This window comes from Lepidochelys kempii, chromosome 3 (genome assembly GCF_965140285.1).
Source record: "Lepidochelys kempii isolate rLepKem1 chromosome 3, rLepKem1.hap1, whole genome shotgun sequence".
In the NCBI taxonomy this organism is placed as follows: domain Eukaryota; kingdom Metazoa; phylum Chordata; order Testudines; family Cheloniidae; genus Lepidochelys; species Lepidochelys kempii.
The window spans coordinates 160,877,529-160,890,478 of NC_136382.1; the positions used below are offsets into that span (position 1 = coordinate 160,877,529).

The 12,950-nt window shown below is 43.9% G+C and overlaps 1 protein-coding gene across 4 annotated transcripts in view; it reads left to right on the top strand.

Moving 5' to 3' along the window:
* SUSD4 (sushi domain containing 4) overlaps positions 1–12,530 on the top strand; it is a 182,320-nt gene extending 169,790 nt beyond the window's left edge. For all 4 annotated transcript variants that reach the window (XM_073338777.2, XM_073338775.2, XM_073338778.2 and 1 more), the window contains one exon: positions 75–12,530. In XM_073338777.2, coding sequence (XP_073194878.1) covers positions 75–103 — 29 coding nt within the window. In that variant the 3' untranslated portion in view covers positions 104–12,530. The remainder of the gene's footprint in view (positions 1–74) is intronic.
* Positions 12,531–12,950: the final 420 nt, after the last annotated feature.

A 12,950-nucleotide genomic window follows, 5' to 3' on the forward strand; every position in this document is an offset into this window, starting at 1 on the left:
GCACTCTGCAGGCAAATAAATTGACCTATGCAGTCTACAAGCTAAAGCCAATAATTCTTTTTTTTTTCCCCTAGAAATTCCATTGATGGAAGAAGACCCTTAACCAGCACAAATTTTGTTCATTATATGATCAGACTGGGCAAAATGAATCATGCACATATATATACATACAGATAGAGAAAAAGACTATTTAAAGATTGGAGGGAGGGTATTTTTCCTATTTTTTGATCTTCCGTGTGATGATGTCACCAGATTGTGTGCACATCTCAATCAACTGTGTGGTTAACAGCATCAGCAATTGAACAGCAGGTTTGTGAAATGAATCCTGGGGATTTGATGAGACCATTTGCAGAAAAAGAACTATGAATTCTTGGAACTGAAATTAACGTATCTCTGCATTGCACGAAGTTGGATGATTCTGTAGAAACACTGTTGAATTTTGATACAAGTACTTACTGCCTCATAAAAGCATGTCAGATTGTGTAGATTTGCTTACAAAGGCTGCTCTATACTATCTGTGGACCCTGGTTTGTGAAGGATTATTATAATTTTTTAAAAAATCAGTGTTGAAATCTGAAAAAAGAAAACAATCTCCTTTTGAATACCCTGTATTAACCAGGCTTTTAAGAGGAAGCCATTGTTTTTTCTTCCTAACATCATTTCAGACCTTGTCTGCAGAAAACATAACAGAAGAGATGGGACTCATATAAATTTTGACATTATGATAACAAATATAAATATATATACACACACACTCTTTTAAAGAAAATTAAAAAGAAAGGGAAAGACATGATCTGGAGATTTTTTTAAAGTAAAGTAGGATTTATATAATATATAATGTACAAGGTAAAGTATCAATATTTGTATTTATGCAGCACTTATACATTAGATTTGATAAACCCTGTGATTTTATGAATGGATTTAGAAAGTGTTAAAATAACAAGGTCATGATGAAGGAGGTGTTGAACTACTGTCTTGTTTCCCCATTTCTTACACCATCCCATACATATATACATAGGTTATTCTACAGCCAAATCCCAAAGCACTACAGTGTCCCTACTGTATGGGGTAGTACTCTGGGTCATTACTGTAGAATACCATAGTACTTTTTTTTTCTTTTAAAGGGGCATTACCTGTATTTCAGTCCTTTTTTTTTATTTACCAGCTTGTATCCAGTTGACCTTCATAGAGCTTGTTATTACTAACCAAGTGCTCTGCTACCATGTTAGCTTCCACGCAGGAACATTTGAAAGGAAGGAAGGACAACACAGTCAGCTTGAAGTGCACTCATCACAGATACAAATAGACAGAGTGATATTGTTTTAAAGAAAATGCACAGTGCTCAGAGTGCTGTTGAAATTTGATTTCCTCCTTTGCAAGAACGGAATACCATGCCTCATGATCCACTTGTGGCTCCATTTCTCTCCTCCTCCTCCTCATGTGGAGCTGGGGCACAATCTAACCACTGCAAACAAATCCTGTATCTACGGTATGTTCCTGGGAGGGTTATGTGATACATTATTTGTAAGGAATATTCCTCCCTGCTTCAATTTGGCTATTCATTTGCCAAACAAATTTTCCATCTCATTTCTAGCATTGCACGCTTGAAATAAGAACATTATGTTAAGTTTACAGTGGTTTAAAGCAGGGGTCTCCAAACTACGGCCCATGGGCCGGATCCAGCCTGGGGCTTCCATTTGTCCGGCCCCCCAACCAACGGGGAGAGGCGGCGAACAGCTGAGTAGGCACGCCGAGCAGGCAGGGGGAGGGCCGCCGCCAGCAGCAGCTCACGTCTGAGCTGTGGGGAGGGGTGAGTGCCGCTGGGAGCCAGTGTCCCCCCAGAAGGGGAGACCACTTAGGGGGGAGTCGTTCCTGCAGCTGAGCAGGCACAGACCCCTGCCTTAGAGTAAAAATACAAGCCAGATGCTTCATTATATCTCCAATAAATGGAGTAAAAAAGATGGATAATTTCATAATGGTTAAATTTTAACTACAGCACTAATAGAACCAAACAGTCCCAACCAACAATGGGAACCTGGAGCTTCTCTTACCAAAGTACAGCCAAACTTTCAATCCTTTGTCATTTTCTTCAGCAGAGCAGGCATGCCTAGCAGGCAGGGGGCACAGCAGACCCAAAAAGGGGAGCCAACTTACAGTACCTGCATCGATTAACTTTTATACCTGATTTAGAATTTAATACAACACTGACACAGTAGAGTAGTGTTGTTTTTTAAACAATTTTGCATATATTTAATTTCTTTCACAGTTGCTTCGGCCCACGAAGCCCCTTCAAAAATCTAATATGGCCCTCGTCTCATAAAGTTTGGAGACCCCTGGTTTAAACAGTAACTCACTGTTGTCTTGACTGAGACAGATTGTTATCTGTGTGGGCTAGTTGAAAGAAAGAAAGCAATATAGCAATAGAGTCTAGTTTCAACTGCAGTAGAACAAATCAGGAGTATTTCTGTTATCATTAGTCACTCCATATTATACTGTTGTTTTTGTTCATTTATTTATTTATTTATTTGTGTTGTGAGAGCAGCTAGAGGCCCCAGACATCAATCAGAGCCCTATTGTGCCAGGCACTGTACAAACATAGGAGGAGGAGATGGTCCCTGCCCTGAAGAGCTTACAGTCTAAGTATATGATGAGACAATAGGTGAATACAACAAACAGGGAGAGGCAGCAGAGTGTAAGTTTGAGACAATGATTGTTATGATCTTGGTTGCCCCAGTCTGAGATCAGAATCTCTAAAGTATGATGTTGAAAGGTAAGATGCATACAGTATCATCTTTCATTGTTGCTTAAATGAGAGCTGCAAATTGCTTTGACGGAGTTCTCTCAGTTGTATCAATATCTATGAGATTTCCCCCATGCGCAGGCCATGAGGACATTCCCACCATATCCAGCTGTGCTTTTATTGCCAATTCCTGGTTCAGTTTGCCATCCCAACATATATACTGTGTGGGTGATGTGATATCAAGCAAGGAAGACCCTCAGGAACACAGGTTAATTAAATGATTTCGTTTTATAGTATTGTTGCACAGATTTGCAAAATATTAACCATATTACAATTATCCTATAAAATATAGTGAAATCTGTTCTTGCTGCTATCCACAGTGCCCTGTGTTAACAGTTTGCAAAATCTCAATCCTTGTGAAATTACTTACTTCCTGTATATTAACTCCTACTGTGGTAGCTGCCTGGTTAATGTATGTCTGCCTGTCCGCAGACTGCCATTGCTCTGTCTGTTGTATTGCAGTCAGCCTGCTGAGGTGGTCAGAAAGGGCAGCTGGTTCCAAACTTGAAAATTTATTTTTCAAGTAAAGAATTTAGCTCAAAACACTTTCAAAGTATCAATAGAGAGTTATGGTTTATTGGACCATTTTTCTTTGTAAACCTGAAAATGCAATAGAAAACATGTATAAGTGAAAGCTGCTAGTTAGTCTTTTGGTAGTGGTGCTGTGCTGTATTAAATGTGGCCCAAAAGAGAAAAAAAATTGAGTTTGTCCCCCGTTTAATTCTTTATGATATACAAGATAGCCTGAAAGATTTTTCCAGATGTTTTGTTGCTTGCTTGCTTAACATTTTGTTCTGATTGTTTACATTGGAGTGAAACTGTAAAGAAAGTTATATGCAGCAGTGTTGAGCATGTTTGAAAATTCCCCCCTAGAAATCCAGGTCTTATGTTTTTTCTTGAAGACACGTTAGGTCACTGGAGAACTGGTAAGTTGATACTATGCTTACCTGGCAAGTGAAAGCAGATTGGGAGGGTAAGGTATTCTTATTGTGGTTAAAGATTCCGCACGCAAGCTCCTTCATTTAAGGGTTAAGAGCTCACAACCTACGTTTCTGAGATCTCCAGGAAAACCAAGAAAGAGCAGACTTGGCATTCCTGAAATTTCTAAGATGAAAAATAAGCAGGAAAAAATATATGTTGTAGAGAGGGTGAGAGACAATCATTTCTTCTTTGAGGAGTGTCCCTATGGGTGCTCGGCTGTAGGTGTCTGCGCCCCTGCGACTTTAGTCGGAGATTTTTGGTAGCACTGTCCGTTGAGCCCACACATGTGTTCTCTCCTCCCCCCCCACCCCCCCAGGCTATCTAGCACTGCACCAAGAACCCCCCTCTTACTTCCTTCTCAGCGCCGGCACTGGAAAAACATGGGCTCCCAGTCGTTGGCCAGGCCAGCCAGAGGGGTTCCCCGGTGCAGCCACCTCGGTACCAACGGCACCAGCAGCTCTGAAGTATGGTACTCAGAAGGGGGCCTCTGCTGTGAGCTCTGCTCTCTGCCACATGGGCTGCACCACCTGGAGACAGACAATTACCGTACCATCTCTAAAAGAGCAGCACAGAAAAAATCTTTGGTACCAGGTGCGACAAAACTCCATCATCGTGGACATGGTTAATGCACGAAGCAAGCAACATCATGCCAAGTCAACCCCATATGATCGGGCTTGGCAGGATGGCATATCTGTCGGCAACATTACCATTTAGAGTCACGAATTACCAAACTCTCATGGCCAAATACAATTTTATTAATTATGGGAAACTAAATGCGTTTCTGGAACATTTACTGGAGACACAAAATGAGCAGTTCCAGACCATTCTTAGAGAGGGTCATTTATTAGCCAGACTGGTGCTAGAGACAGCACTGGATGTAGCCAATACAGTGGCCTGCCCACTCTCCATGACAGTGGTACTGAGGCAGGCTTCTTGGCTACACCTTTCTGGGTTGCCCAAAGAGATGCAGAAGACTTCCAGTTTGAAGGGCCCAAACTCTTCATGGAGAAGACAGATTCTTCTCTCCACATCCTGAAGGATTCCCAGGCCACATCACACTCCCTAGGAATCTGTACTGTGAGACAGAAGAGAAGATACACCTCTCAGCCACAGCACAGGTCACAACCTCCTCAATACCCACCATCTCAGCACTGTTAGGACCTGCAGCGTAAGAGGACGAGGGCTCAAAAACAGAAACATTTCGCACCCCAATCCGTGACTGCCTCTCAATCCGCCTTCTTAAGCACTTTTGACAGGCTGGTTGGGGGCCTGAACAATTATATCTTGCAACATCAGCTGCCATCTACACACCTGTCACGCCCCTTCAGAAATTGCCTGGCCCTTTTTCACAGCAGTTGGGAGAATATCACCTCTGACAGATGGGTCCTGGAGATTATTTCAAAGAGTTACACCATTCAATTCATGTCCTGCCCCCATTCCAACCCTCCTTCCCCATCCCCCTTCAGTTCTGAGAAACCCTTTCTCTCGAGAACCTACGTCATCAGGAAATATATAATTTGTTATGCCTAGGGGCCACAGAACCAGTCTCAGTGCAATTCAGGAGCAAGGGGTTTTACTCTCATTATTTCCTGATCCTCAAGGCGAAGGGAGGTTGGAGGCCCATTCTAGTTATAAGGGCATTAAACAAATACTGGAAGGCACAGACATTCAAGATAGTGATGCTAACCACCATTATTCCAGCTCTAGAGCAAGGAGATTGATTTCCAGCTCTCAACCTACAAGATGTCTACTTCCATATCTCAATACAGCCATCGTACAGGAGATTTCCTACAGTACACCTGCTCTGCCTGGAACTGCTCCCTTGATGCTGGAGACACTAGTTCCTTGCTGGGTTGTGGACTTGGGCTTAGTCCCACTGGAAGCGATGCAGGTGATGGGGGTGTCTCTGTCGACTGTGAACCATTCTCTGCTGGTGCACTAGGTGGTATTTGAGGCTCCAGTTGAGCCTCTTGCACCAGTTTAGCTGCTGCTGCAGGTGCAAGCTCTGTAGTGCCCTCTGGTGCTGGTTCCCCTGACTCTGGTGGGGTTGCAAGCACGGACTCTGGTGCTGACTGCTCCGCCAGTTCTGATCCTTGGACTGGCTCTGGCTGGGTCCCACAAACTGGATCTACAACCTCTGCTATAGACTCTGGTCTGGGGTCTGGTTCTACCAACTCTGGCTGGGTCCCCAGGCCTATAGTATCAGGGGACACAGACTAGGTCCTTTTAGGAGGCTTTTAGGTGTGGAGGCCTGTTTAGCCTGGCTGCGGGTGACCATCCGTACCCTTTTTGTTAGCCTCACATGGTTGGTTAAGTTTTTTCTCCCAGCAGCATGGGAATGGGATAATCATCATAGACTGCAAAGGTCCGCTTTCCTGACCAGCCCTTGTCTGTAGGCAAGGTAAGAGTTGGCCTTAAAGGGTTGCACTGTCACTTGGGCCTCTGGGTTGATGAATTTGGGGTCCACCAGGGATTGGTGGCTAGCTGACGTGTGCTCCAGTTTCTCTCCACGCTGTAATCTTCCTCCCGCCCACACTCAGTTTCCCTTCGGTCTGGGGGTATTTGCGAGACATCTAGGCCTGAAGGCTCTTGGTGGGACCCCGGGGTGATGAGTTGCAGTCGGCTAGTGCTCTTGGGGCAATAGGCCTTCATATGCCCCAGCTCGTTACATTTAAACCATTGCCCAGCTGAGTGTGGCTGGGGCGAGGTGGGTGGGGTGGTAGGACCATAGGACATCTGGGGTCTCCCTGGCTGTGTGGAGGACTTCTGCTTGTGAGATGGGGCCTTGGGCTCATTCCGATGGTGGGTGTCGTCTTGGGTTGCCCCTTCTGGTACCCCCACCAACTGCTACTAGCTATCTTCTTCTCTGCCACCTCCACCCATTTGGTTCCGATCTCCCCCACCTCGATTACAGTTTTGTGCTTCCCATCTAGGATGTACCTTTCTATTTCCTCAGGAACACCCTCTAAGAACTGCTCCATTTGCATTAGGAGATCTTCCTGAGACTTAACACTTGCTCCTGATATCCAGGCATCCCAATTTTTTACAATGTGATAGGCGTATCGGGAAAATGCCCTATCTGGTTTCCACCTTAGGGCTCTGAACCGCCGATGGGCATGCTCGGGGGTTAGCCCCATCCTAATTCTGGCCTTGTGTTTAAAAAGTTTGTACTCATTCATGTGTTTTTTAGGCATTTCAGCTGCCACCTCTGCTAAGGGTCCACTGACTTGTGGCCTTAGCTCCACCATATACTGGTCTGTAGGGATGTTGTACCCAAGGCAGGCCCTTTCAAAATTTTCTAAGGCCTCTGTATCATCGCCTACCTTGCATCTGGGGAATTTCTTGGAATGGGGAGCGGTACCTGGAGGAGGACTATTAAGGCTACTTGGCTGACCCAGCTTAGCCCTTTCCAGCTCTAAGTGCTTCAGCACTGTCTCCGCTTCTAAGCACTTCGCCTCCATTTCCACCTCCAAGTGCTTCATCTGTAGGAAGAAATTCCCGTCTTCCATAGTTAGAACTCAGTCTGGGTTAAGGGCATCCCTCCATCTTGGCACCTGGATCTTGAGTTGGGGAGGGCTGACCATTCCCTCTGGGGAAAACTCCAGTCCCCCATCCCCTCCCTGCATTTCTTTCATGGAGCTGGATGTCTGGGCTTGATCTGGGTCTGTCTTCTCTGTGGCGTGCCACTTTGGGAAGACTGGTTGCTGTAGGGATTCAGTGCCTGACTGCAACCTCATGCACAGGGCTGTCTACTCTAGCCTAGCTATTTCATTGCCACAAAGCTAGAAAAAAAATAAACTGCTTGTTGGACTCCCTGGCTTTGCAGGCTGAACCCTTTGCATGCTTGTTCCCCCTCAGGCAGCAAAGAAAAGAGGAAAAAAACTCCCTGGCTTTGCAGGCTGCCAAAAGGAAAAATGTGTCCTTTTAAAATCCTGAGGTCTGTGCCTCTGGTTCAAAATGATCCCACGACTGCAACCATGTCAAGGCTAATTCCCCACTCTGGGACTATGAGTGCAGAAGGTGGGGGTCCACAAGGATTCTAAAAATTAATAAAAATAACGAGGAGTCCTTGTGGGACCTTAGAGACTAACAAATTTATTTGGGCATAAGCTTTTCATGGGTTAGAACCCACTTCATCAGATGCAGGGAACGAAAATACAGGAGCAGGTATAAATACATGAAAGGATGGGGGTTGCTTTATCAAGTGTGAGGTCAGTCTAACGAGATAAATCAATTAACAGCAGGATATCAAAGGAGGAGAAATAAATTTTGAAGTGGTAAGAGAGTGGCCCATTACAGACACTTGACAAGAAGGTGTGAGTAACAGTAGGGAAAAATTAGTATTGGGGAAATTAAGTTTAGGTTTTGTAATGACCCAACCACTCCCACTAGAGGTTCCCAGAGGCTTTGGGGCAGAGATGCACTATAAGTAATTATTGTTTTGGTACAGGTGTGGGAATTTTGCAAACTCAATTTTATAGTCACTTTAAAGAAATTACATCAATATTGAAATCTAGCCAGTTTCAAAAACTAGTTAAAAGTAGTTCCAGAAGCTACAGCTCCTCTGCAGTCCCTCTGCCAGCTTCCATGGTTTGATAATGTCCTGTTTTGAAAAAAATATGTTTCTCTCCTGTGTCGATATGTGAAAGACCCACCTAGTGAGAGGAGGAATGCTGGAGCAGATGGCACACACAGTGCTGCCAAATGTAGACTGAAAAAACAGAAACGTGTTACTGTCATCTCCAGTATCGTCCTCTTGAGTGGTAGTTGCTAACCATTTGGAGACAGAAGTGTAGTTGCTTATAGCAGACAAACCTCTCTGTAAGGATGGTGGGTTACTCCTCTCATATTGCAGCGTACATTGGTACTGATGTGTTAACTAAGACGCCAACCTTTAACATAGAAGTATGAACAGGAGATCCAACAGGTTTGGTCAGAAAAATGTAAACAGAGGTGTTCTGAGGCCTCATTCTGAACCAGTGGGCATCTGTATCTTTGCTGATGTCATATCTGCCCCTGAAAAAAAATTCTCAAAAATAACAGTGTCAGGCAAATTTGACTGGCCAACTCTCAGACATTTCCAGAAGTGTGTCAGATGCACTGGCTCAAAGGATTTAGGAGAAATAACTGGGCTTAACCCAGGTCCCATCATTTCAGCCTGTTTTCTGTGTTGTCTGTATAGGAATGTATCCTGTGCATTGTCTTCTGGCATGTTCACCATCCCTTTGGTGTTTATACAGATTCCAGCCAGAGCTGTACTCCAGTTCAGCAATGGAAGTATTCCATAGACCTGGACTCCACTAAGAGCCTCTGAGTGTAACCCGAGCCCCACTGCTGCCAACAGGAGCTTTGCCATTGACTTCAGTGGGACCAGACTTTCACCCTAAATCAAATCTGAGATTGTGTTAATCTGCTCTTCACTTTCAGTTTTGGCTGTTCCATAGGTGCAGGGCTCTTTACTGGAAACTCCCTGTGCACTTTGTGAGGTTATTCACCCTCCGCATTTAGCTGAAGACAGCAGTTTCAGAATGCAGAGCCACAGTGAAGACAGCAGTTAGATTACTGAAGTGGTCAGATTGTCAGGTTTGTGCAGAATATTCCTCCCCTCAGCATTATTCTGGTTCCAGAAAATGAGTTTCATAAGGCTGCCCAATCCTCTCTGCTTCCTTATGCAGATATTAGCCAGTATGCCACATTAAAGCCAAACCTGGACTGAGGGGAGAGCAGCACACCTGTGGCTTTCTAAACATGGAGCTCCTGTCTTTTGGTCTCTTTTGGATTCTGGGGGAGCGGACAGGGAGGAACCAGACAGCAGCTTCTCTGGATCTCCAAGGGCACATCTGCTCCAGAACTAATACTGGTTGAACCAGTAGCAAATCCCACTGTGCATCTATAATACCCACCCCTTGCAGGCTGCTTTTGGGGGAGTTATGCTTCCATGGCAGAAAGACGGGCCTTGCTTTGCCCTGTCCTGTTTCAGGTCATTTTATATATGCTCCTTCCCTCTGCAGGTAACATGAGGGAGCTAACCTAGAGTAACAGCCTAGTCCTTCCGCTTTCCCGTCTGTGCCCCAAAATAATTGGTAGAAAACTCCTCAGTAGGAACTCCTGTAGTATCCTTCATGCTCGTTAGGGTTTTCCCTATACGGAAGAAATGTGGCCCAGACTTTCCAGATACACCTTTTCCATGAGTGGAAGAGCCAATATTTAACAATAACAGAAAATGCCCCCACCTGCTGGCTAGACTGTGTGTGTGTGTGTGTGTGTGTGTGTGCTGCACATTAACACAGCTGAGACTCAAACTAGGACCCTTGTGATCTGATGGTGGCAGCTTTCCTTTGCGAGTCAGAAAGAAATCCCCTAATGGACAAGGCAGAATGGGCTGGGCTAAGATCCATGTAGTGATTATTTGATAACTACAGGAACAAGAGATCCATACAATAACTTATTTGAAGCAGAAGCCTGCAGAATAGATGGGTTAAAAGCAAAGAAGACCAGTGGAAACACCCTAGCAGGGTGCTATGGGAAGGCCTTGGGACTGATTCAAAATGAAATAAAGGCACAAAGAGAAAGAGATTCCATGAGAATATGCTTCAGGTACCTTGGGCGGATTCAGTTCTTCCCTCTTGCCTCTGCACTTCATGGTGCATGAATTAGCTCTGCTTGCAGCAGTGATTCTTGTCTGCCATGGATGAGCCTTTCTTTGTGCTCAGATGAATTTCCTCCATCTTTCTAGATTTGCTTTTTCCTTCCCCTCTGCTTTTTTCTTCTTCTTAGTCTTTCCTCTTTGCTTTCTCTATCCCCTCTTCACACTGTTACTTCTCTTTCTCAGACAAGATGCTGGGATGTGAAATTAGTTTGTTGATATCAGGTCATTTCTAGAGGCAGAGTTTCCCCATCACAGCACCTCATTGACATTCTCAGAAGAGAAGACTGATAGGTCATGGGGACTGAATGACCCACTACCCAAAGAAATGCACCATGGAGATCATGGTTGAAGCACAGTGAGGGTTGCTTGTGTTACGGCAGCCCATGCTTTATCAGGTCTGACGCTGTCAGTCCCCAGGCCCATCAATGCATGTGAACATATACACACAAAGAAGTATTGGCCAAGATTTTCAGAGTGAACAGTGCTTTTGGGTGCCCAACGTGAGACCCTTTTAAAGGGGTTGATCTTCAGAAATCTGCAAATCAGCCTTGAAAAGCTTGGCCACTGGACACAGCAGAACAGTCCATCCAGCTATATCCTATTGCTGCTTGGTTTGTTTCTTAATAGAAGAATAATTGTGCTTTTATTACAACAAGCAGCTGAGAATTTGCTAGTTACTATGTTGTTACGTTTACATCCAACTTTTGCCAAAACAAGACTAGGTTAGTTTTCTACTGCTCCTTGCCCTCAGCCTCTGGCTTCTGAGAGTCCAGTGCTGGATGAATGCCACTCGTAACTCTGTGTCTCAGAACCGCACCTGTTCTCTCTAGAGTATTTACACTTCTCACCTTTGTCCTTGTGTTATCTCTCTGGCAGCACATTTTCCCATCTTGATCTTGCTGCTATCTGATATTTTAGTGGGAATGCTATGTCAACTGATGTATTTTTTTATAACCATATAATTACTGCCTCTCAACAAGGTGCTTGGGGCAAAAGGTCTTTCTTAGAACATTGGGATGGTGCAACAGTAAAGAATTTCAGAGTTAGCATTCCAAAGGGCTGGGCAGTTTCTATTACAAATACATTTCACTGGTGGTTTGTGGTATGGGCGGGTCTCTCTTTTATGGGGTGGGGAAAGAATTGCTGAGCAAAGCTGTGCTGTTCTGCATCCACACCACTAGGACACACCTTGATACCACAAGAAATACCATTAACGGAATAGATTTGTTTAGTCTGTAGATCTGATAATACCTGCAATTTTAAATCCAGTTTTTATAGGAAACAGAACTGCTACAGTCTATGGCTCCACTAGGAGGAAACCAAACGGGCTGAGTGCCATTCTCCACTGACCATGTGCTGCTCTATACTGTGTCACTGACACTACTTGTTTAATAAATGGAGTGTTACAATTCCCAGTGAAATTGTTCATTTACATTATAGTCTATGGCTGAATTGCCCTCCCCATTCTATGATTCCTTCTAGATCCTTTTTCCTGTGCTGCCTGTTTAAATCTTGCATCAGAAGTTCACTGCACCTTCATCAACAAATATGCTATGAAGGATTCTTCAGGCCAGTCCTACAAGGTGCTGAACGCCTTCAACTCCCATTGGTTTCTCAGCATCTCTAAGGAGGGCCCTGAAATTGTTACTTCATTTAAAAAAAACTAAACTGCACATTAGACATTGAGATTGAGCCTGATCTTCTTCCTATTCTTTTTCATGTGTTGTTTAATTTTAAATTTAAAAATTAATATCAACACATTCAAGAAGTAGCTAAGGAAGCCAACTTTAAAGCAGATCAGACTCATGGTCAAAATTAGAGCCCAGAAAGAAAGTCACTCGTTAAGAAGAGTCAATACTAGCCCATAACTACTGAAATCTGAAAGCTTAATGCAAGCTGTATCCCTACATTAATTGCTAGTGTTTATAAGTGCTTTTGCTGGAAAGATACAACTTCTGCAATATAGTTACATATTTATACTCTGTACAATAGATCTGTACGCTTACAAAGGTGGGCCTGTGTCTTTGGCCACCAGTCAGAAGGGAGCTGTGTGTAATATTCACAAGTGCAATACTAATAAAACACATTTGTGAACTTTGACATTTGGTGAATTTTTTTTCTTTTACAGAATAACAAGAATGACATAGAGCTTAGAGGAAAATGAGTCAAGGCATTAGTAGTGTCAGAGAGAGAGGGTGGAAATAAGAGCAACTGTGTGGAGGGTGGTAGGTATGTTTTGAAGGATGTTAAAGAGGTTCTGTCAATTTGGATTTTTTTTAACTACATAATTTTAAAAGCTGGGTTTATGATAGAGCACACTTTAAACGGCTTGTTTAGTTTCTTTAAAAGAAATTACTTGATTCATCTGCATCCCTGCAGATCCGTATCACTTACAACAATCTTTGTTACATTGGTGTTAAAGTTGCTGCCATACAACCGTGCCTTCTGTTCCCTATATCATTCTGGAACATGGAACTTCTAAATCCCAAACCAAACAAGCTAAGGTCCCACATATTCTGA